General features: G+C 47.6%; 1 protein-coding gene across 4 annotated transcripts in view; it reads right to left on the reverse strand.

The window, feature by feature from the left end:
- The window catches only part of NAALAD2 (N-acetylated alpha-linked acidic dipeptidase 2), an 84,579-nt gene that overhangs the window by 34,364 nt on the left and 24,243 nt on the right, over positions 1-25,972 (reverse strand). For all 4 annotated transcript variants that reach the window (XM_083170154.1, XM_083170156.1, XM_083170155.1 and 1 more), the window contains 6 exons: positions 22,547-22,733; positions 14,222-14,315; positions 13,664-13,759; positions 12,660-12,745; positions 5,056-5,175; positions 740-822 (listed from right to left, as the gene is read on the reverse strand). In XM_083170154.1, coding sequence (XP_083026280.1) covers positions 740-822; positions 5,056-5,175; positions 12,660-12,745; positions 13,664-13,759; positions 14,222-14,315; positions 22,547-22,733 — 666 coding nt within the window. The remainder of the gene's footprint in view (positions 1-739; positions 823-5,055; positions 5,176-12,659; positions 12,746-13,663; positions 13,760-14,221; positions 14,316-22,546; positions 22,734-25,972) is intronic.

A 25,972-nucleotide genomic window follows, 5' to 3' on the forward strand; every position in this document is an offset into this window, starting at 1 on the left:
CAGTCCATGGTGCGCCAAATGGGACTACTTAACGCAATGTCTTCTTCATACATGCGAGGAATGGATCAGGTGTGTGTGTGTATGTGTGAAGGGAGGCCAACAGACAGTCAACATTAACAGATATCAGGTACTTGTCAAGCTATAAAGCCAGAGGAGAGATTGCGGAGTCAGGCACATTCCTACGTGACACAATGGGGCAGATGTATTAAGCCTTAACAAGAGATAAATGCAGGGGTGATAAGGAGAGATAAACGTCCAGCCAATCAGCTCCTTACTGACTTTTTTCAAACACAGCCTGTAACATGGCAGTTAACAGGTGATTGGCTGGATGTTTATCTCTCCTTATCACCCTTGGATTTATCTCTTGTTAAAGCTTAATATATCTGCCCAGTGTCCCTACACTCCAACTGTCACCGGCTACCAGCCAAGTGCAGGGAAACTGGTTGGTCATCTTTGTAGTAGAGATGAAGTAACCCCGGGCATTTGCTCAGTGTGTGTGGGTGCGTGCGTGCGTGCGTGCGTGTGTGCGTGTGTGTGTGTGTGGGGGGGGGGGGTAGAAATGTGTTTAAGTAAATTATTTACTTTAGCTTGAATGCTGGATTAAGAGCTTTAGTGTTTTTCCTCCTTTCCCAAACCGAAACACATTTAATTACAGCGGAACAAAAGGATTTTCCTACAAACGGCCCAGCGGGTAATGTGTTGTATGCTTATTAGACAGGTAACAGATGCTCCGTCTCACCTCGGCCCACTCTGTCGAGCCCAGCAATCCAAACTCTTCCGCATCCCAGCTTGCAAAGATAATTGTCCTTCTGGGCCTCCAGCCTGAAACAACAACAGGAAGAGCTGTATTAACAGGACGGTTGCCCCAGGGGCCCATACACATAGCCCTCATACACAGGGGCCCTCATACACATAAGTAATTAATACAGAGCCTCAGGACAACAATGGCAGAGACATTGCGTATTGATAGGTTAGGAAGTTCAGTAACCCTGAGCAACCAGGCAGATATGTTTTTATTGGTGTGACAGATACACAGCTGTTTTTTATTGATTGCTACGGGTTACCAAACATTTGTTGATAAATAATGATCATAATTGACACAAATCCAAAAATGGCACCAAGAAGGGGCCTACTGGACTGCTAGTAGGAATGCCAATAACGGGGAATGTTTTCAATCCTGGGATTTGGTATTGAAAAATACTGAATCCCAGGATTCCCTGGATCTCGGATTGGCTTCCATAATAAAAAAAAGCCCTCCCCAAACCGGCCGCCCCTCACATTTACTCACCAGGGTGTTTGCTTGCGGGGTAGTGTGGCGGGCAGGGCAGCGCAGAAGGGCAGTGGGGGGGGGGGGCGGGTGCTGCCGCTGGCGTACTGCACAGCGTGACCTCTGGACCACCGGGTTTGGGAACAGCCTAGCAGCGCAATCCCGAAATTGGAATGAAATCCCGGCAATTTTGGGGCCAAATCCCGGGATCCCGCTACCCTTACTGCTAGGAACTATCAATTTACCAGGAAATAGTTCTAGAATTAAAAGTGTGTGGTCCCTACAGGTAGCTTAGGCCACAGGATTGCTGCCACCATCATGTCCGGCCCACAGGACAGCACACCTCCTTTTCCATTGGCCCACAATCTGCTTACAAAATTCCACAAAATAGGGCCTGATGCAGATCTGTTCACTGGGCTGCGCGTGTTCCGAGCCCAGCGCACAGATCGCTGCCCCACCGAACACACCCCCTTGCGCTCCCACGAGTTCTCATCTGTGCGTACAGGTGAAAAATCATTCACCTGCTCGCAGCGCTGAGCAAGCCAGGATTACTCAGCGCCTCAATGGAGGAGGCCACTGATGACGTCATTGGCCCTCCCTCCCAACGGCCTGCATTTTCTAGGCACTCAGAAAACATCGGCGGCACGCCCCCAAGGTGTCAATCACCCTGCGAGCAAAGGCTAGCCTTCGCTCACTGTGGACCATGCGCATGGGTGGTCGTTTGATAAATCGCTCGGGCTGCAAATTCACAGCCCAGCGAGAGTGTCTGAATGACCCCCTTAGTTCCAGTGTGGGAGCATTTACAGCCAACTTGTGTAGAAATCAGTATCAGCGTTGCTGTGCTCAGCCTGCAGGACCACCGCCGGATTATACACTAAATATAATAGTTCTGTGCTCCGGTGGGGACTGTAATAGAAATGGCAGTGTGGCAGCAGACAGGCTCTCCTCCCTATTGAGGGCAAGCGCTATACGCTGGCTTTGTGTAACCACAAAGAACTGTAGCGGAAACAGGACAGTAACCGGAATACTTCTTTGTTTCCAAAACATGCTGATGTATTCATATAATGAAACACGTCCACAGTACCAGACATCAATGTGCAGAACGTGACATAAAAGAACACGTCGTTCATTGTCTACAAGGTAAATAAGATAATCCGACAACTTCAAAGTTATCAACACATCTGCTCCTACTTCGCCCAGCTCTGGATATTGGCCAAGGAGTTCCATTTCTGTGATATTACTGTAAATATGTTATAATCTATGGGAAAACACACCCAAACCCAACATTATAAGGGTGTTAGAAGTCACCATTGCTGCAAACAGCCCAACAGCACTGCACCATCAGCCGCACCTCTGCTCTGTAGCAATGGCCTGCGGGAATAGTAGCAGGAAATGGAAATAGGTCCGCGAACCTTGCCGATGGTAATGGTTGTGGTTCTAAGCTGAGAAATCTGTGAATCTGTTTCCAGCCCATTGCAGGGAAGGGTATCCGCAGCCTTAGGGATCTAGTCCTAAAGCAGATGTGGGTGCTTTCCGTGCCTAGATTTCGCAATACATTTTAGGGCCAGCTGTAGTATAGTAGTGCTTATCGCACCGATATAACACTTCCTGCTTCGCCTCATTAACCAGGCGAAGCAGGAAGGGACACTGACTGACATCTTGTCTACCGAAGCGGGGGGAGTGCAAACTCCCCCATCCGGCAATGTCCCCTTGAGGAGACAGTGCCATCTCCTCACCCCTGACTGGCTCTTATAGCATATATGCAAAATCTCGCTAGTAGGGCAAGATCTCTTGTGCAGCCCGGAGCCGCAGCAGGGACAGCGCTGTCCCTGCTGTGGAGATAGGACATCGCCACCCTGCAGCTGAAGAAGCAGATAGCTGCAGGGGGCACAGGGCCGGCGCCACCACTAGGCAAATCTAGGCATTTGCCTAGGGCGCCGGCCACTGGAGGGCGGCATTGTGGTACCTGTCCTGCGGCACTGTGTATTTAAAGCTGGCGGCGGAGGCAGCGAGGGGTCCCTGCAGTCAATAAAAAATAATGAGCGATATCCGCCGGGCTATGCGGAAGCGCTTCTGTTGTGAAAACACTGTCCGCACGCTGATTGGCTGAGATTCAGCCAATCAGCGTGCGCCGTGAGGCCAGTGTTTTCGCAACAGAAGCGATTCCGCATAGCCCGGCGGATAGCGCTCATTATTTTTTATTGACTGCAGGGACCCCTCGCTGCCTCCGCCGCCAGCTTTAAATACACAGCGCCGCAGGACAGGTACCCCCCCCTCCCCCGGCACCGGGGCGCCCCAACCCCGACTCGCCTGGGGCGCTCCGATGCCTTGCACCGGCCCTGAGGGGGCAAAACAATCAGCACTGCTGACCAATAATACATTTGCCCTGCTTATCGGCCTGCTATCATTTAGATAACAGCGCTGATATTGACAGGGGCGCACACCGGCTCCTTCATACATGGGGGAGAAGTGGTATCAGTGCATATTACCCCCCCCCCCCCATAACAACACTTCATACATCTGTACCTTAGTAACAAAACATAACCGATTTAGTTTGTGTCAGGATCAAAATTTAGCGGCGGGATGTAATGGATTCTGACATCACGGAGCAGCGCGATATATCAGATTGATTTAAAGCAGCAATCACTTACTGTACAAGGCAAAAACCATGCCTGCTAAATGATTGCCACTTTAACTGGCATCCTGCAGCTCCAGTGAACGCTAACTGTACTACATCCCGCCATTAATATCTATTGCAGGGGTCTTCAAACTATTTTGCTCTGGGACCCCTACAGATAATAAAAATAATTACAGGACCCCAGCAAGATATTGCAGAAGGTCATCACACCACATGTGTAGTCAGCAGACAGCACATACATTGCAGCATTGTGGGGGCACAGACTGATGGGAGGAGTCTAATATACCATAACCCATCACATCACATGTGTAGTCAGCAGACAGCACATACATGGCAGCACTGTGGAGGCACAGAGTGATGGGAGGAGTCTAATATACCATAACCCATCACATCACATGTGTAGTCAGCAGACAGCACATACATGGCAGCATTGTGGAGGCACAGAGTGATGGGAGGAGTCTAATATACCATAACCCATCACATCACACGTGTAGTCAGCAGACAGCACATACATGGCAGCACAGAGTGATGGGAGGAGTCTAATATACCATAACCCATCACATCACACGTGTAGTCAGCAGACAGCACACACATGGCAGCACTGTGGAGGCACAGAGTGATGGGAGGAGTCTGATATACCATAACCCATCACATCACATGTGTAGTCAGCAGACAGCACATACATGGCAGCATTTTGGGGGCACAGAGTGATGGGAGGAGTCTAATATACCAAAATCCATCACATCACACGTGTAGTCAGCAGACAGCACATACATGGCAGCATTGTGGAGGCACAACATGATGGGAGGAGTCTAAAATAACAGACAATTAAAACAGACTTTTCAGACTCCTTGAATCACTGACTGAGATTAGAAAAGTCATCAGCCTGATGGTCAGAAACATGGAGTCGCGACCCCATGCTTAGAAGGTCCACAGTTTGAGAACCGCTGATCTATTGGAATTGCCATCACTGAACAACTATATTTAGTCTATGATACTGTAGTTAGCAATGGCATTCAGTGATGTCACTGAATGTTATTGTTCAGTGTTTTAGCGCTATATTGTTCAGTAACATATTGTATAGTGTGTACCCATCTTTAGAAACAATTATGCACATGTTACAGTGGGACAAGGTGTTTAGACGTCATACCCTCTTTCAACTTTTTGCCAAAACTCCTTGCAACTTCTTGAAGGACTGCTGCTCCGGTTGTTGGATCTATTCCGCCAAACACCCAGGAATCCCGATGACCTCCGAGAATAACGTACCGATCTGAAGCAAACATATAAAGGAGACCAGTTCATTAATGCCGAACAATATTCTAAATAAAACATATTTTAAAACAGGTTTTGCCGGACTGTGTCCCAATCCATCAAGTATTCCAAGACAATAACTGGACAAAATACATAATTGTCCCCGAGATCACTCTTATAACCACATTGTGCCAATACCAAAACACAACCTCAGTATAGTAAGCTGCACTAACATACAGTAAATCATAACCGAGTGGCATTCAAGAAGATACAGATGTGACATTATGGTCACTTTTTCCAAAACTTAGCATTTTATCTGCATCATAGCCACAACTAGAGATGTGCGGCGGGCACTTTTTCGGGTTTTGGTTTTGGATCTGGATCTCCCTTCGTGTTTTGGATCTGGATTGGTTTTGGCAAAACCACCCTTGCGGGTTTTGGTTTTGGATCTGGATTTATTTGGAAAAATGCTAAAAATTGCTAAAATAATAGTTTTCAGGCCTGTTTTTGCCCCTAAAGTATTATTAAGCTCAATAACATTAGTTTCCACTCATTTCTAGTCAATTTTGATCATCTCACAGCTCACAAAATCGTTTTCATTTACTGTAGTAGGGCCAAAAGGTTATCCTGAGGTAGCTGGATGTCTAGGCTAGGCGACAGCAGTGGGCATCACATACAGGTGGACCTTACACTTCCAACCTGGCAAATGTTAGAAGCAGAGCAGCACTGCAGGGGCAGATAGGGTGGCAGTTGAAATTGTCCTTGTAGCTGCGCTCCTCTGTTAGAAGAACCTCCACACAAGTACCAAGAGCCCAATGTGGATTGATTTTGCAGTTTGGCATGTGCAGCCAAGGAACAGTGGGCGTTTGGTGCAGCATTGACTGTGTCTGCAAGTTAGTATCTGTTTGTATCAGTTTAATATCTAATAAGACCACTATCTGGCGTGAGGTCAAGTGGTTTCTGGATGCTGGGAATAGTTGCCTGCTTATCAAGCTTGAACAGACTGTATAGGCGTGCATTCCACCACTTCACCACTTGACGTGTGTTCCTCCCGAAGCCACGCGCTTAGTCTAGTACGCTGACCATCAGCAGCTGTTGGGCCTTCTTCTTCCCAACCATCCATCAATCCATCCATCATATCCCAATGATATGACCAATTCATATGTGTTCCTCCCAAAGCCAGGCACTCGGTCTAGGAATTGATATATATATATATGTCGTCACACTGGACACAGGATATATCCTGTGTCCAGTGTGACGACATATGTCGTCAGTCGTCACACAGGACAGGACACAGGATATATGTCGTCACACTGGACACAGGATATATGTCGTCACACTGGACACAGGATATGTCGTCAGTCGTCACACAGGACAGGACACAGGATATATGTCGTGAGTGACTTGTGACACTGGACAATGGATAAGATATAGGCCGTCACACTGGACACAGCCCCTTGTATTAATGCTGCCCCTGTACAATGTGTACTACTCAGCAGCACTGCAGCCCCTGTGTGTGAGCACTGCAGCACTGAGTTAGTTAAATCACAAAAAAAACACAGGGTTCAGGGCTAAATAAAATAAATCACAACACAGGGCTTAGGGCTAAATAAATCACATCAGGGCACGGGCCACAGGACAGCCCCTGGACAGTGGACACTGCAGCCCCTGCGTGTGAGCACTGCAGCACCTAGTTAGTTAAATCACACTACAGGGCTCAGGCCACAAGTCTACAACACAGGGCAGGTCACGGAGCACATGGCACGGAGCACAGCACAGGGCAGTGAGGGCAGGTCACGGAGCACAGCACAGCACGGAGCACATGGCACGGAGCACAGCACAGGGCAGTGAGGGCAGGTCACGGAGCACAGCACAGCATGGAGCACATGGCACGGAGCACAGCACAGGGCAGTGAGGGCACAGGTCAGGTCACGGAGCACATGGCACAGAGCACAGCACGGAGCACACGGAGCTTCCCAACCACCCTCTTCCCTCTCCAAGATTGGAGTGAAGATGGCGGGCGCGCGTGCGTCTTTTATAAGATCCCGCTCCCGCGAGAATCCGACAGCGCGATGATGACGTTCGGCCTCGTTATTGGTCCGGAATTCAGGCGGGAACACCCGAGCCGGCTCGGATCTGGCCCGGATCCCCGATATTCGGATCTGTCGGATCTCGGGGATCCGGACCCGCTCATCTCTAGCCACAACGTATCAGGAAGTTCGGAGAAGAGCAGTCAAAAGATAACTACACTTGAAGAAGATCTACAAGAATTCGAATTTGCGGCTTGGCTGAGGTTAACGCCTACGGTACTAGACAGGTTATACATTTATATTTAGACATAAATCATTGTTTGAGCCAATAAGCGCTTCGGGGCGGGGGATTTGTCGAATGATATTTACATGGAAGCCGTTTCTGCCAACAGCCTTTAGTTCATCATGGAGTCCCACCATAAACCTTGTTTTTACCTCGGTCTCCTGGCCGCATTTTCTGGGTTAATTAATGAATTGCATAAAAAAAAAAAGTGACGACCCTTGAGCCAATCTGTCTTTAGTTAAGTTAAGGTTCAGTTGTTCGGGTTGTTAAATGGAGTTAATCAGTAATAATAAACCAAAGGAGCTCTTAATGGGGTTTTTTTTTTCTTTTTTTTATCATTTTGTCACAAAGTCCATGGTGCACCAAAAATGGCCGATGGTATCCATACGATTGGTCAACAGTGTCTGAATAGACAGTGAATATGTTCACACCAAAAAAGGGTACACAGTTCACTATATTGGGGATCCATGTGCTCAGGTGATGTTGACACAAAAAAAAAAAAAATATGTTGATCTTTTCAGGTGTCAACCTTTCTTAACGGTTGACCTTTCGATGGCAACCGATTGACTATCTATCTAGACACTGTCGACCGGAACCATTGAGGATGGGTCTATGTGAACATAGACCCGTCTATGTAATATTAGCACAACATGGTCAGATTAGCATGACTAGGTTGAACTTGATGGACGCAAGTCTTTATTCAGCCTTATCAAGTATGTAACGATGTAACATCTGTAACACCATCCCTTAAAAACGATGACATATTGGCCAGGGTAAGAAGTTATGGTGGCGGCTGGCTAGTGGATAACGTTTTTGTTTTGTATGATCTGTTTGTTACTTTTTGTGGTGTTTTGCGAAGCAATTGTGAGCGGATAAAGAGAGATCAGAGTGAAAACCATTTAGAACTCAAGGGTCACGTGTTGTGTCTTCTCTTCGATTTACTTGAGTATCTTTGAGTTTCTCATGTGGCTGATCGCAGCCACTAAAAATTGTGCTAACAAAACTTCTAATTTGATTCATATGTTCTAATTCTACACTGTGGCAGACAACTGGATTTTTTTAAATACTGTACCACTAAGAAAGCTCACAGGTACAGATGTGTTCACATACTGTTATCCTCCATGCGATACAAGTCGGGGTAAAAATAATAGGTGGGCTCCGTGTGAGACTCTACCGCTGGGCATATTTTTTGCTACATTTTTCCATTATATAGCATCTTATTTACCAATGGAGAAAACAGGATGCATAAGCAGCTTCTGCTGACTAAAATGATTTGTGGCATTGATATATTCAATACAGCCACATACTGAATACAGGAGTGCTGCATATCATTCTAATCAGCAGAAGCTGCTTATGTATCTTACTAAGCTTGGGACAATAGGTTACTATTTAACAACAAAAGCCACAAACAATTAATGCTGTGGCTAGACTAGATGGTCAGTTTAAAACAAAAGGAGGTTAAATGTACATGGACACATTTGTATGTCAATCTAATGGATTTGGTGCTCAGCAGTCCCCCACCTGAAGGATGCTGCACTCAGTAACAGCCTGTGGATCACAAAGTGAAACAACTTTATGTTCTGCCAAGTGAAGCAATGGAAAGTTTTTGTTAATATTTTGTGAGTGACATTAACAGCTCGTTTATAGAAGTGTATCTTGGGTTTAGTTATACTTGAACTACATTTTTCCTAAACAATAAGCACCTGGTTAGTGTAATTGTGACACACTTTCCAGCCCAATGAGGATTGTTGCGTTAGGAGCTGACTTGAAGTCACTGGAACTGCGGACTCTCCCCATATGAATGTACAAAGACATGAAATGACATACAGTACAGAGGTGTCCTCATACATCATGGCTGCTGTCTCGCCATACACCCACTTTCTATGCACCAGGTCCTGTCACACACTGCTAGGATTTTGCCTCTTTTTGGCAAAAACGTGTCTTAGCGATGCATCTTGGACACATCATAAGTTGGAATTGTTGCAACTTAATAAAAAGGTTTGCTTGCCAATTTTCACACCTATTTTGACAAATTTGACAAAGCGTTAAACATAGAAAGTGACGGCAGAAAAGAACCACTTGGCCCATCTAGTCTGCCCCTTTTTTAACCATATTGTGACATCAAACCCTATCTGATCCTTATTTCTTTGTAAGGATAGCCTTATGTCTATCCCATGCATGGTTAAATTGCTCTATTGTTAGCCTCTACCATCTCTGATGGGAGTCTATTCCATTGGTCCACTACCTTTTCTGTGAATTAATTTCCCCTGAAATTCCCTCCCTCCCCCAGCGTCATCGCATGTCCTCGTGTTCTACGGCTTCCTTTCTGGACCTTGGTAAAGCCCTGGATATTGTATATAAAAGTTTCTATCATGTTCCCCTTTCTCTTCTCTAAACTATGCATAGAGATATTTTAGTCTTTCCTGGTACATTTTGTGATGTAGGCCATGCACCATTTTAGTTGTCCTTCTTTGTACAGTTTTTATATCCTTTTGTAGATATGACCTCCAGAACTGGATACAGTATTCTAGATGAGGTTGTGTTTATTTACATAAGGATAGGATTCCATAGCATTGCAGTCCCACCAGACTACAACAAGACAGTCCTGATGGTATGCAATCAGATATGAATGCTACTGGAGGTTTTTTAGGGATTCTGGATTTTGATAATCTTGCCTGGAGAGGTGAGTTTTTAGGGAACGCTCAGCGGCGTAACTATAGCACCGCAGCCCCCACCACCGTGGGGGGGCTCTGTGCATGTGGGGGCGCCGGGGGCTGCGGTGCTATAGTTAAACCCCCCCCAATCCCCCGCAGACTTACCTATCTCGCTGGTCCCGGCGGCTACGTTCTTCTGCTGAGGACCACCACAAAATGGCCGCTGCCATATAGCACACAGTTCTCTAAAACTGTCTGCTGTATGGGGGCTGCCATTTTCTGGTGGTCCTCAGCAGAAGAACGGAGCCGCCGGGACCAGCGCGATAGGTAAGGCTGTGGGGGATTGAGGGGGGGTTTGCATGGGCGGGTGGGCGGGTGGGTAGGGGTACTTGGCAGGGTGGGGGCAGGGGGCGACCCCCCCTAATGGCGGGGGGGCGCCCAAAACGTAGCTACGCCACTGGGAACACTTGAAAGTTTGGAGGCTAGAGGAGAGTCTTAATGTGCATGAAAGGGCATTCCATAGGGTGGGTGCTGTCTGACAAAAATCCTGCAAGTGTAGGTGGGAGCGAGTAATGAGTGTGGATGGGAGACGCAGATCTTGTGCAGAACGGAGAGGTCGGGTGGGGATATATTTTGAGATAAGCAAAAGGATATAAAAAAAGTCAGTGTAGTCAGAGTAATGATGGCTAAGTAGAAGTGTTATATATTGAATACGGTATTATACAGGCAACCAATGGAGGGACTGACAGAGCAGATCAGCAGCCGATGAATGTCTAACCAGGTAGATCAGCCTCGCAGCTGCATTCATGATGGATTGTAGTGGTGAGAGTCTTTTCTTAGGAAGACTGGTAAGGAGGCTATTGCAATAATCAATGGGTGATATAATGAGTGCATGGATTAGAGTTTTTGCAGTGTCCTGTGTAAGGTACAAGCAAATTGTGGATATGTTTTTTAGATGTATGTAACATGGTTTAGAGACAGATTGAATGTGAGGAATGAAGGACAGTTCAGAGTGGAGGATGACCCCTAGGCAGTGAGCTTGTGGAGTAGGATTAATTGTTGTGTTCTCAGCAGTGATAGAGATATCAGGTTGGTAACTACTCTTGGCTGGTGGGAATATAATTCATTCTGTTTTGGAAATGTTGAGTTTGAGGTGGCGAGATGCCATCCAAGATGAAATGGCAGAAAGACATTCAGAGACAAGGAGCAATACTGATGGTGAAAGTTCTGGGGAGGATAGATAGATTTGAGTATAATCAGCGTACAGATGATACTGAAATCCAAAAGAGTTGATTAGTTTCCCAAGTGAGGAGGAATAGATTGAGAAAAGCAGAGGACCTAAGACTTGGTAATCTAACTGAATCAGAGAAGCCAGGCACGCACAATACACAGTGCAGCCTGCAGAGCGCCGAGCCTAGGATACAGAGGGGCTCGGCGCTCTGCAGGCTGCACTGTGCAGTGAGAGAGCCCTGAGTCCCAGAGGGAGAAGATGCCGCCACCACCGGTAAGTAATAGTAATGGGGGGGGGGGGGGTGCCGGCACGCGAGAAGGATGGGGGGGGTGCCGGCACGCGAGAGGGGGGGGTGCCGCTGGGGTTGGAGATTCGACCGCCAGACCCCCGCTAAACGAGAGGTGCTCCACCTGTACTTCATCCTCACATATACCACTGACCTACACAGGACTGGACACAGTATTCTAGATGAGGCCGTAACAAATTCCTACAGTATACAGAACTGGACACCATATTCTGGATAAGGTCGTGCCAATGACCTATACAGAACTGGACACTAGATGCATTCTAGATGACCTATACAGTGGCATTATTACTTCTTTCTGCTGACGATTCCTCTCCCTATGCAAATAGTCACTATGAAATAATGACTCCTAGATCCTTTTCCTCCTCAGTAGTTTTCAATATAGTGCCATCATTTAGCCTTGGGTTTTTGAGACCCAAGTACATGATTTTGCATTAAACTGTAATTGCGGTACTTATGTAATATCTGGGCTCCCGTTTTTCTTTTCAGACCGCATCCGCTCGCCACGCTTCGGGCACGGTGGCTCGCTGCGCTCGCCACACTATATAAAATCAACTCCATGCGTAGTTGGATAGTAGGGGTATGAAAAAATGGTGTGCATTTAACATGGGAGCCCAGATAATACATAAGTACCGTAATTGCCATACTCTTGACCAGGCATAGGCAACCTGTGGCTCTCCAGCTGTTGTGAAACTACAAATCACAGCATGCATTGCCACAGTTTTAGCATTCCTTATTAGCAAAACTATGGCAAGGCCTTCTGGGACTTGCAGTTTCCCAACAGCCGAAAAGCCACAGGTTGCCTTTGCCTGTCATTGCCTATTCCTCTAGTCTACCTAGATCATCAACCATTTGTTTTACCGTTGTGTGTCTTTCCCATTGCATACCTTTGTGTCATCTGCAAAAATACATTATTTTCCTTCAATACCATCACAATTTATTACAAGTTTCGACCTTTTCATAAACTCCATACTCAGTCATTCATGTTTTATGGGTCATACCTGGTTCTACTGCACCTCGGATAGAGCCGATGACATCATAAATCCTAGTGACCTCATTGTTGCTGTGAACATGCATTCTGACCTGCCTGTAAGGACGTACATGGTACAGATAATTACAACCAGAACAAAGCCATAATTTGATGAACAAAATATAGTAAAACCAATATGGAGCAGGAGTTCTAGGTCACCCTGTATATTTGTAGGAAATTAATTTAGCCAACTCGGACATCCATCACTACTAGTTGTAAATAAGAGGGTGGTTCAATAAACCTCTCTTTGCATGAGTTCAATCCACTCGTACATCCGTCTAATCAATGGTTTGGCACAAAATTGTAAATTCATGTATCCGTTTAGTACAGAAGGATGTCTTATAGTACTACATGCACAGTCTGCAAGGTAAGAACCGCTAGTCTTGGTTCTGTCCCATAATTCCCTTGTCTCTTTGAAAGACATTTATGAACTCTGGTAGTCAACTAGCGGCAGAGAACGGGAGATCATTATGAGTGTAACGGGACATCAGTAGATATTTGGATCAGCAGTAGTGCCTATAACCAGGACTTTATTTAAGGTTTCTACGAGCCCCTACTAGAAGACTAGAATGCTCCCAGGTTCAAAAAGGTGTTGAAAACACTGTAGTGCCCCCAGTTGATATCTGCGACCAGATGAAATGTAGTGCAAGTCCTGAAGCCATGCAGGATGCCAGCCGAACTGAGTTTTTTTTTTTAAAGGGCATTCTTTTACAAGGCCTGGTTTTGTCTGGTTAATGATTGCCCCTTTAAAAAACCCTCCGAGTCCACATGGCATCACACATGGTCGCCAGACTTGCAAAGCATTATATGTGCCCCTATGTCACAGTGCTCCCATACTGTTGGTGTACTGGAGCTATATGTGGGGGTCCCCAGGAGGATGGGCAGTTTCTGGTGACCACCCATGTTAATCCACCACTGCCTAATGTAGAACTTCATGTATTAAAGAATGTAACTCAAGAGTGAAGGACAAGTTACCTGTTTAAGTACTTGGTTGAAAATCCAGGTCCAAGGTTATAAGTGACATTAAGCTTTCCTTTCCAAGAACTTGGTGGTGCTGGACCTCCCATGAGCCTGGAGGAAAAAAAAAGGTAAAAAACAGGAAGGACTGGGCCAATGCCCTTCTGGCTGTGGAAAAAAAAACATTGCAGACCTGGCACTTTATTGGTGGAAGTGTGTTGGACCACAGTACAGTTACTGCAGCCAACTCGCACAGTAAGTAGTGACAGCTTTCAGGCTAGAAAAACACATGGTCCATAAATTATAAAACACCATCCTGGTGACATAATAAATACAGAGACACACTGCTCTAAAGTTTCAACATGGACTGCTTGACAATGGGAACTTGTCAAGTGTGGCACTACCATGAACCAGAGAGCAGATGGATCAACCATACTGAGGTGATGTCATCACTATCCACCACATATCAGTGATGTCACCAACACAGCATTTATATACTGGATGATGTACCATGTGGTGGGGGTTATGGATATTAGAAGACAGTGGATGGTTCTGTAATGACTGAAATCAACTTACTTCAGGATTTGTTCCGCATCATGGTATCCTATTGGATGGACAGGAATCCGGGGAAGTCCTACTCCTTCGTCCGCATTATATCTATACATGAACTCTGATGGGGAACAAAAGACATTATAGGCAGATATACGAAGCCTTGGAGAGCAATAAAAAGGTGAAAGATAAAGTACCAATCAGTTACTCAAAAGCAACCAGTAACGGCCATTAAGAGCGGATAGGCTGGTTCTTTATCTCTCTTCTCGGCTTAGTACATATGCCCCTATATAACTATGCAATACTGCAATGGTTAGACACACAGATGGAGAGAGGGCAGAGGCACCAATGGTAAAAGAAGCAGTGACACCGATAAAAATAGGATTTATGGTCTTACCTTGATAAATCCCTTTCTTTGAGTCCATAGGGGGCACAGGAGTTCACGCTGGGTATGAGAGGTGAGGTAGCAGAGCGTGCACCAAAGGGTTACAAAAATGTACCCAGCATGCTCCCTGCCTCCCTTCTCCCTCATAACCCGCCCCCTGACCCTGGGTCACCAGTTTCGTTAGCAAGCCCAAGGTAGGAGCAGAGCCAGAGAAGAAGGAAGAGCAAACGCACACCCACATAGCATACAGGCCCTAAAGCCATGGAACTTTCCTACATAGGAAGCCCCGCTACCAGGTGCGTCTGGGAGGGCGTCCTGTGCCCCCTATGGACTCAAAGAAAGGGATTTATCAAGGTAAGACCATAAATCCTATTTTCTTTTTCGTCCACTAGGGGGCACAGGAGTTCACGCTGGGACGTCCTAAAGCTGTCCCCTCACGGGTGGGGGACGCTCCTGGACTGCGGAAAGCACATGTCTACCAAACTGTGCAGTAGCCGATGCAAAGGTAGCAAATGCATAAAACTTGATAAAGGTCTGGGAAGAGGACCAAGTAGCCACCTTACAGAGCTGTTCAGCCGAGGCGCCTCGATTAGCGACCCAGGATGTACCCACAGACCTGGTAGAATGTGCAGTAATCCCCTCCGGGGGAGTAATCAGTGTGGAAAGATACGCTTGGCGAACCCCTGATCTGAGCCATCTCGCCAAGGACTGTTTGGAAGTGGGCTAGCCCCTCTTATTGGCCCCATAAAGCACAAACAGTGAACCCGACTTAAAAGTTGACTTAGTCCTGCGAAGATAAATCTGCAACGCACGGACTACATCAAGAGAAGCTTCAGCTTCAGAAGAACCTGGAAAAGAAGGCACCACTATTTCCTGGTTAAGGTGAAACTCAGACACCACCTTTGGATGAAAATCCAGTTTGGTACAAAGAACCGCCCTGTCCGGGTGAAATACCAGAAAAGACGGTTTCCATGATAATGCACCATTATCAGACCCCCTTCGTGCTGAGAAAATAGCCAACAAGAAGCCACCTTCCAGGATAGCCATTTCAGATCCACCTCCTCCAGAGGCTCGAAAGGAGACGATTGAAGTGCCCGGAAAACCTCTAAAGAGGGACACCTTAACAGCCAGCCCGTCAAAGCCAGGCCACTAAAGTCCGGGTGTCGGAATGGCCCCTGTGAAATCAGGTCTGGACGCAGAGATACTCAGAGGAGAGGCTACCAACAGGTTCCATAGATCCGCGTACCAACCTCGACGGGGCCAATCTGGGGCCACTAGGATCATCATTCCTGCCTCCTTCCTGAACTTCCACAGAAGGCGAAGTAGGAGTTGAAACAGGGGGAATGCGTACACTATCTTGCAGACTTAAAAAGTCTGCCTCAAAATTGAGAACCCCTGGGATGAAGACTGCAGAGATTGCAGAAATCTGCTTCTCCGCCCACCTGAATATCTAGGAGACTTCTTTTATCGCTCCTTTGCTGCATGTCCCGCCCTGCCTGTTGATAAAGGCCACAGGCGTGGTGCTGTCGGACCGGATCTTTACAGGGCACCCTCGGATGAGGGACCCCAACCTCTGAAGAGCCAGAAGGATTGCTCTCAATTCCAGGAGATTGATCGGAAGGCGACACTCCTGAGCCGTCCAGCGACCCTGAAAAGATTGAGAATTGCAAACCGCTCCCCAGCCCCGTAGGCTGGCATCCGTGGTAAGCAAGACTCAGGTTAGAATCCAAAACGGGTGGCCCTGAGACAAGTTGTCTGTCTTTAACCACCATGTGAGAGACAGGCGAACCTTCGGGGGCAGTGTGATCAATTGACTCCTTAGACGAGTATGATCTCCTGTCCACTGGCTGAGAGTTTAAAGCCGAAGTGGGCGCGAGTGAAACTGTGTATACTCTACCATGTTGAAGACACCACCATACACTTGTGTACTGAGACCCTTCTGTGACCTATAAGGGAATGAATCTTCCTCCGAAGGGAGTGGATCTTATTCTCTGGAAGATATACTCTCTACAACCGAGTGCCCAGCCGAGCTCCCAAGTGAAGTGTCCTTTGGGAAGGAGTAAGAAACGATACGATTTCTTCCAGGTTATCCTCCAACCGTGAGATAACAGAAGTGTAATCACGACCTGCAAATGACTCCGTAGTAGGTCTGGGGACTTTCCAAAATCAGTGGGCCGTCCAGGTATGGAATCATCCGAACCCCCAGCCGGTGCAGGTGTGCAGCCCTGACCGCCATCACCTTGGTGAACACCCTGGGAGCCGTAGATAGACCAAAAGGTAGCGCCCTGAACTGGAAGTGTTCGACCCGAAGGGCGAACCTCAAAGTGCTGATGTTCCTGTCGGATGGGGATGTGAAGTATATCTAGCGAGGCCATGAAGTCCCCTGGCTCCAGTGAGAGAACGATCGAACGCAGGGACTCAATGCGAAACTTCGGCACTCGCAGAAAAATAGTGAGCGACTTCAGATTCAGGATAGGACGGTGAGAACCATCCAGTTTGTGAATCAAGAATAGGGTGGAGAAGAACCCCTGACCCCTCTGCTCCTGAGGAACTGGAACAATGACGTTCGAGTCCAAAAGAGAGCAGATGGAAAGCTGTAGCACTTGTCGTTTCGCTGGGTCCTTTGGAAGACCCGTGCAAAAATAACACTGAGGAGGGGGGAACCGGAATGTCAGGACATAGCCCCTGGAGACCACCTCCCTGACCTGTTTAGCCACTGGACGTCTGGTAGCCCAGGGCTGCTTGGTGCAGGGCTTGGCTCCCTTAGTGGATGAGGAAAATCTAGAGGAAGGACTAGTGCCGTCGGACAAACCTCTCTCCACCTTGCCCGCCCACTCAGACACTGCCTTGGCCACCCATGACGCGGCAAGCGTGGTACACCCAATGGCCCCTGCCTGTGAAAAGCAGTCCTGAGGAAATTCTCAGAAGGGTCCTTCAAAGATGAAGAATCCGAAATGGGCAGTACTGAAGCGCGAGCTAATCGCGCAACATGATCATCCGCCAGGGGAGGATTTTCCCACTTAGCCCTCTCTGTGGGAGGAACAGGTTAAAAAGTAGTAAGTCGCTTGGAAAGCTGGAACCTTCTTTAAACGGTTGAGACCACGCAGTCTCCAATAAATCCTCCATGAGGGCCGAAGGTGGGAGCTGGGCCGATACTTTCTTAAGACGCTTAAAAAGCAGGTCTTTACTTTTAGGGGCAGGAGCCTCATCCTCCCTCTGGAGGACTGCCTTAACCTCCTGCATCAGAGACTCTACCTCCACTGAGGACAAAGTGTCATCGGCCCCTGCGGATTCCGCCACTGAGCTGGAATCCGAATCGGAACGCGGAGAACCCGCATCGGGACTCTGCTGCCTACACTGCCTCCTGGAATCCCTGCCCGCCCGAGTAGCCGTCAACCCCTGCACAGATTGTGCAAAGGATTGCCACCAAGGGGGCTCTACATAAGCAGGAGCTGCCCCAACACTGGTGCTGGCCACTGCCACAGGGGGCATGGGCACAGGGGGCAGGGGCGCAGGAGGTAAGGAGTTGACAAGCGGTCAATATGTCAATACCTGAGTCAAGGTCGAAGCCCAGGCCGGTTCCTGCTGTGAAGGCAGCAGAAGATCTGCTTCAAGGGCCAAACACCTGGAACAGATATCCTCCTCCTGCTGAGAGAGTATGTCCACACATACCCTACAGGTACGCTGCATCGGAGATGGAGTCTCCTTGCCAGGTTTCGCCTTAGGCATACTGTCCATGATAAAAGACAAAAAACACCAGCAGTTACAACACTGACACCCAAGCAACACACTTGCAGCCTTACCCACAAAGCTTTAGCAAAGCCATTTGGTATGGGCAGATAAACTCAACAATTCAGCAAGCTGAAAAGGAGACACCGTATATGCAAAGCCAATACTATGAATGGTGACAGTGTTTCAAACTTTCATCTCTTCCAATGATATTGGAAGGAAGACAGCATCAGAGTACCAGCCGCAGGAGAGGATAAATACCACAAACACCAGGCTCCAGAAGCAGGGTGTGGGGGAGAATCCCAGCAGCCTACATCTCTAAACCCAGCAAGTGCCAGAATGGCTGCTGATTAGGACCTTAATGAGGAGCTGGGACACCTGGGGCAAAAATATATATATATTTTTTTTTTTTGGATTGTGGGAGGAAACCGGAGTACCCGGAGGAAACCCACTCAAGTACGGGGAGAATATACAAACTCCGCACACTTAGGACCATGGTGGGAATCGAACCCAGGACCTCAGTGCTGTGAGGCAGTAATGCTAACCATTACACCCTCCGTACTCCTACAGCACCTGGTGTTCCTATGTGGTCACCCACTCAAGTACTAACCAGGCCCAATATATAGCATTAGCTGTAGATCCCAGGCTGTCTTCAAGCTTCCAATGATATTGGAAAGAAGACATCAGCAAAGCTCAACAATCCAGCTAGCAGCAGGAGAGGAGAAATACCACACACACACACACCAGGCTCCAGGAGCAGGGTGTGGGGGAGAATCCCAGCAGCCTCCGTCTCTAAACCCAGCAAGTGCCAGAATGGCTGCTGATTAGGACCTTAATGAGGAGCTGGGACACCTGGGGCAATCCTACATCACCTGGTGTTCCTATGTGGTCACCCACTCAAGTACTAACCAGGCCCAATATACAGCATTAGCTGTAGATCCCAGGCTGTCTTCAAGCTTCCAATGATATTGGAAAGAAGACATCAGCAAAGCTCAACAATCCAGCCAGCAGCAGGAGAGGAGAAATACCACACACACACACCAGGCTCCAGGAGCAGGGTGTGGGGGAGAATCCCAGCAGCCTCTGTCTCTAAACCCAGCAAGTGCCAGAATGGCTGCTGATTAGGACCTTAACGAGGAGCTGGGACACCTGGGGCAATCAGAGAGCAAGCCTCAGCACTTCCCCAGGGGTGGGGGAGGGACTAACCTACAGCACCTGGTGTTCCTATGTGGTCTCCCACTCAAGTACTAACCAGGCCCAATATACAACATTTCCAATGTGTATGGCTGTAGGTTCCCAGGCTGTCTAACCTCCCCCTCAGGCATCAACCCCCGGGACATAGGCCCTTATTCTGGTTGGTGCGGTCGAGCCGCATATGCGGCTCCGACCGCACCAGACGAATCCCCGCCCACCCTACGGATCGCCACGGCCGTCCGTACACGGACGGCTGGCGATCCGCATAAAAATGGTGGAGGCTACGCCTCCACCATGGTGGGAGCTGCCCCCTGCATTCGATGGTCGTCGACCATCGAAGGCAGGTCCGCACGCCGCGGCAGCTCCCGCAAGCTGAGACCACACGGACAATCGTCCGTGTGGTAGCTTGTATGGGGGCTGAAAGCTGACATCCGGCGACGTCAGCTTTCCGCCCCCATGAGTTGCGTCATGCCCTCATTAGCATGCGTACGCCCCGCGTTTGCATGGGAACGCCCATGAAACGCGGGGCGTATACATAGGGAAATGAGGGCATGAAGCCCCTCACTCCCCTATACGCCCCCTTTGCGGCGTAGTAACGTTATGTGCGGCGAATTCGCCTGCACATGCGCAGATTGACCTCTGCGCATGTGCAGACGGAAAACATCGGCGGCTCTGCTACCTCACCTCTCATACCCAGCGTGAACTCCTGTGCCCCCTAGTGGACGAAAAAGAAAAGTGGGTCAAAGACACAGGTGAAAAAAATATACAATGCAACTTATGCTAAAGGGGAGAGGCCAGACATGGGCAGTGCTGTGACGTCCCCCAGCCAATCAGGGGAAAGCTTGATTGCACATCTGTGCTTCTCATACCCCTTTCAGATACCAATGCCGGGTCTGATGCTTTCACATGAAACCTTGTCGCCGATTATACAGGGGGCGACCTGGGTTAACCCTTCTTATAACCTGGGTCGAATTGCCGGTTTGGTCGACGTGGGTTATATACTTTGGTGCTTTCACACTGCACCTGGAGGACTCGGCACCAACCTGGCAATAACCTGGGTCCAAGGCGCGGTATGAAAGGTGTATCAGTAAGTGTCACCAGTAAGAAAGCATCAGGAGGGCAAAGGATCCACAGGAGCAGAAGGGGGCATCAGGGGGTTCAACATGTGCCCCTGGTGTAACTGAGTAGCTGCATACTGCCTCCATGGGAATAGGCAGTATGTTGTATTACATACCTCCCAGCAGCTGAGAAATACACAGCTGTCCCCGACAGTCCCTGAATTCAGGCGATTCCCCCCCTCCTCTCCTTCCCTACTCATTCTCCAGCATCCCCATTGGCCACCAGGGATAGCCTCTGCTGTGAATACTATACTTATCTTTAGATTCAACAGCATGCTACAAGGGCTCCTGGGAGGGGAGTGGAGGTGGGGCTTCCTACCGGTCATGGGGCAGGGCTTCTGCCTGATCTTGGGGGCGGGGCTTACGATAAGTCCATGGCATTGGGTGCGAGGTGAGACTATGCATGGGTCAGACGGTTGGGCTTCAAATGTGCAAGGTGGCAGAGGCTTCGAACTGACCCGAGGCCGGGGTGCTGTCTGCACTGTCTGTCTTCTAACCATCCGGGAAAACATTTCCAGATTTTTGCAGTTATTTCTGAGAAGACCCTTAGGGGGTATTCAATACTGGTGGATATTCACGCCAGGCAGAAATAATTGCCCGTTTCCGACAAGATTAGTTAGAATTGACATTGAACCTATTTAATGTCGGGTACATTTTTCCGACTGTCGGAATGTAATTCGACAGTTGGAAACAGACGTGGGTTCGACAATCCAGCATCCGTTTCAACAGTGCAGATTCGTATGAGGGGAGTCAGTTTCTGGCCAGGATTGAATACTGATGGCCAATATAATTCCTCCTATCGGAAATATCGGCCAATTTTGGATTATATTTACTAAAGCTTCTAAAAATTAAAAAAAGAGCCCATAGCAACCAGATGCAGCCTAACACTTTCTAGGATGTAATAGAGAAATGATAGACCGAATATGATTGGTTGCTATGAGCAACATTACTTTCATTTTTAAGGTTTAGTAAATGTACCCCTTAGTTTCTAGAGCTATCATCAAGCTTTCAGGATGCATTAGAGGGCAATTCACATTTAATAGGACAGGGCCGAATTCGTCCCCGTTGCGATGGTAGAGGGTCTGCGCTTGCACGTATTTGCGCATGTGCGTATGCCTTTGGCAAGTATAACACTTAGCTGGGTAGCTGCTTAGTGAGGGGTCCAGAATCAGGCCCAATGTTCTGTAGTTGCGGGCAGCCACGGAATCCAGACCTTGCTACCTTACAGTATGCTAAAAAGTCAACTCCACCCGGAAGCGGAAACCTGTGCCGCCGAACGAGTTTACAGCAGCCATCAAAATCGGTATATGCCCGGACTCAGTGCAAGAAATGAGAAACAGGTTTCCCTTCCCTGTACACACAAATTAAAAACACCACAGAAGTTTTGATACGCTCCATGAGAGAGGGTGAAATGTCGCACCGCAAAAATTCTCAATTTCACGGAAAGAGAATTTCATACAACCACTAATAGGATTGAGATCAACCATACTTGTCTACCCTCCTGGAATGGCAGGAGGCTCCCGAAAATCGTGTCCCCCCCCATCCCCCGGGAAGGTGGGCAATTCTCCCGCATGCCCCCCAGAGCCCCCCCACCCAGAGCCACTGAAATAAATGCTGGAATTCGCTGGTCCGTGAGAGGGACCAAAATGACTCAAATCACATAAATTTGCATCATTTTAGTCCCGCCCCCTACTCACGAACCCGCAAATCACAGTGTTTGCTTGGATTGGGGGCGAGGCTTTGTCCCCGCCCAGGAAATTTGGTTGTCCTCTCCCGGAGATGCAAAATTTAAAAGTAGGCAACTACGCAGTTAAGCAGAAAGAGAAGTAGCTCTGGATTGAAGTGCAGCAACAAGTAATTCCTCTTATCACTGCATTAAATCAGCATATGAGATTATTAGTCTGTATTACATAATTTTTCATTCACCTTTAGCAGGATAACCTGGGGTCAGAGGGTCTCCTGCCCCATTCAGGTTCAGGACATTTCCACGTTGGGCACCACCACCGGGCAAGTTAAAACCATTCGGATACGGCTCTACGCCGGGGGCACAGTAGTCTGCTGGATCGGAGAACAGAATGATCCCTTTGGCTCCTGCCAGCATTGCGTTTTTTACCTACAGAAACAAGTGCGGTACTTTAAAAAAGAAAAACGGAACTCACAAAAGGGCCAGATGTATCAAGCTTCAAAAAGTGATACAATGGAGAGTGATAAACAACCAGCCAATCGGCTCCTACCTGACATTTTTCAAACCCAGCCTGTAACATGGCAGGTAGGAGCTGATTGGCTGGCTTTATATCTGGCCCATATTGATTAAATCAGCAATTGTAGTCAGGAAAGTCAAAACAAACAGAAAATAAAGATGACAGCAAACAGAACACTACATTTTTTTTGGAGATATCCAATTAGCCCCTTTTTTCCAGTCTTAAAATGTATCCTTTTTCGTGCGAACACAGACTTTTATATATACCTTTTTCAAGGTGCCAAAATTCCATACACACAAATGTGGAACTATATACGAGGACCGGCTATTAAATTGCAAGCAGAGGGATGTATTGTGCAAAATTCATGTGACTACTCCTACATGCGATTTCCACCCTTCTTTCTCCCTTTTTCAGAGAAAAGTCATTTTTTTTGTAATTTTATTGTTATTTTATTGTGCATAGGACTAATGCATTTATTATTAATCTGATGCGGGGTACACACCAGGATGACCTGCTCACGATGCACATCTTCCGACCTGCTCACGATGATGCGGTGGGCACAACCCACTCATGTGTACAACCCACTCATGTGCACCGTGAGCTGGTCCGAACCCATGGCGACCCGCACCCGGGAGTATGGTCGTTCCAGATCCTACCTGCAGCAGGTAGGATCTGAATGACGACCGACCTGCGGGACCGCGCATCGGATCAGTATCGGTCCACACCAGGACAGAAAAGGGCCCAATCACCACACAAATCTACATCCAATCGGTCAGAATTGGATCTAGATTGATGGGATCGGACCCTTGTCATCCTGTGCGTACCCAGCATGACAGACAATCCCACTATTACCGAAATCTGTATATTATATACTATGGACCTTATTCTGGTTGAAACGTGGCTGTGTGTCTTGTTTAGCCTGCCCACCTTCACAGAGTGAATTCGCCCGCACGGCTGCAAATGGATGTTTTACATAAGCATCCATACGCAGCCAATCGGGCGACACCCACAGCATTCGATGGTCGCCAATTATGTGGTGAGTACATGCAAAACTAAGACACTCTCAGGTGTAGTTTTGTATGTGTCCTATGCGAGGACAGTGCGGGCAGCTGCCCGCCCCCAGCACCCCCCCCACCCCACCCACCCACTCTGTTCTCCGTGCCCGCTCCCACACATTGCACTCCTTTGCAAATTCGCATGGACCAGAATAAGTTCCTATATTTTCAGCGCTGCTTCCCTTTGCTATTGCATGGTTGTGTACATTTGCATTTACAACATAATAGAAGCTGAAGGCATTCGGGTGGTATTTTATTTGTTTAGAAACTAAGGGTGAAATGTAATAGGAGGAGAGATTCAGAAAGTGAGAGATTTGGTAAGAAAGCTCCAGTTTTTTTAAAGCAGCAATCATTTACACAGCAAAACCAGTTTGCCTTTGCAGTGTAAATGATTGCTGCTTTAAAAAAACTGGAGCTTTCTTACCAAATCTCTCACTTTCTGAATCTCTCATCCTATTACATTTCACCCTAAATCTTTGTAGGATTTTAGTTAGGCCTCTAACTGTGCAAAGTTCATACTTGCCTACTTTTGAAAACGAGTTTCAGGGAGATTATGGTTGGTAGTAGAATTTTGCAAAGCGCCCCATTGAGGGGGCGTATCATGCCCCACCCAAAGGGCGTGTCTAGTTCCATATATGGAGAGATTGTGAAAAGAGATTGTAAACGAGGCATCTACAATTGTGGGTGTGCACTGCTACATCTGAGAGGAATCTTTTAAAATGACATATCCAAATGTAGATGAGCCCCAAAGCAGTTAGTAAGAGCTACTATACTTGGTAAAGTGCTGGGAAATAGATCTGATGATTCACTGTAAATGTATCTATCGCTCATTCCTTTTTCCCCAAAAAATGTTACAGTGCAATGTGGGCTAGGTGAAATGAGGGAGATTGACAGACTAATGAGGGAGAGAGGGAGATTGCTGCTATTTCAGGGAGTCTCCTGCAGAATGCAGGAGGGTAGGCAACTATGGCAAAGTTCCATACAGTCGGCGTCCCAAAAACATAAAGCTCGACCCTCAAATTAATTTAAGGAGACTTTAGGTACAGCTAGTAGTCCCTCCTGTGCAGACTACAGTAAGTGAGCGGGGCAGTAAGTAATCAGGAGCCGCTTCAGGTACCTTGGGCTTTCAGGTCAGTAAGCCAATCTTGAAGAAGATTCACCATCTTACAGGCAGCCAGTGACGGGCGTAGAGAACGGGTGTTATTTGGCTGCAATGGACCAAGCTAATTGAATGGCATTAGCAGGATATATGATATTAAAATAAATGCCTACATTTATGGAAAAGAACCAATTTTTATCCATATTGCAACAGTGGGGAAAGAAAATGTAAATATATTTTGTTTCATCTATAAGAAAATAGGAATTCAAAAATATATATTTATATAGCACCTATCTCCCAATGGGACAAAAAAACAACAACAACTTAGTGTTAGCGTTGAGGCAGCCATCTTGGACCCATTCAATTACTGCTTTATGTAATATTTTACATTAGTCCCTCCCTTATTGGAGCTTGCAATCTAAATTTTTACCACACACACAAAACTAGGGTACAATTTTGTCAACAGCCGAGCAACCTACCAGTGTGGTTTTTTTGGGAGTGTGGGAGGAATCTCCCCCCAACCCCCCACCCCTTCTAGCTCCAACGCACATACATCATACAGATCCAAATCACACATTCACAGGCCCACCAGAACTGGTCTGGTGATTCTTCCGCTGTCATCCACTTCCTCCCGTCACAAGAGTATTGCATAAGTCAGGGGTGGCCAAACCGGTCCTCGAGATCTACCAACAGTCCACGTTTTCCAGACCACCTGGCTGGTGCACAGCTGTAGTCATTACTAACTGTCACATTTACAAACTGCTGCATTCCTTCCTACTATAGATCCACAGGTGACCTGAGGCACATGAACGGTTGGTAGATCTTGAGGACCGGTTTGGCCACTCTTGGCTCAAGTGCTCCAGGAGTATTTTAATGGCGAATTGAAGCCATGACCGATTGTCTCAGTGATGATCCGTGCTAAAAATAAATAAATCCTGTATATGGCGTCTGCACACCATGATCTGAATGCTCATATAGCTTGCATGTGCCATTGCAT

This window comes from Crinia signifera, chromosome 2, assembly GCF_055691185.1.
Source record: "Crinia signifera chromosome 2, ASM5569118v1, whole genome shotgun sequence".
Lineage (NCBI taxonomy): Eukaryota > Metazoa > Chordata > Amphibia > Anura > Myobatrachidae > Crinia > Crinia signifera.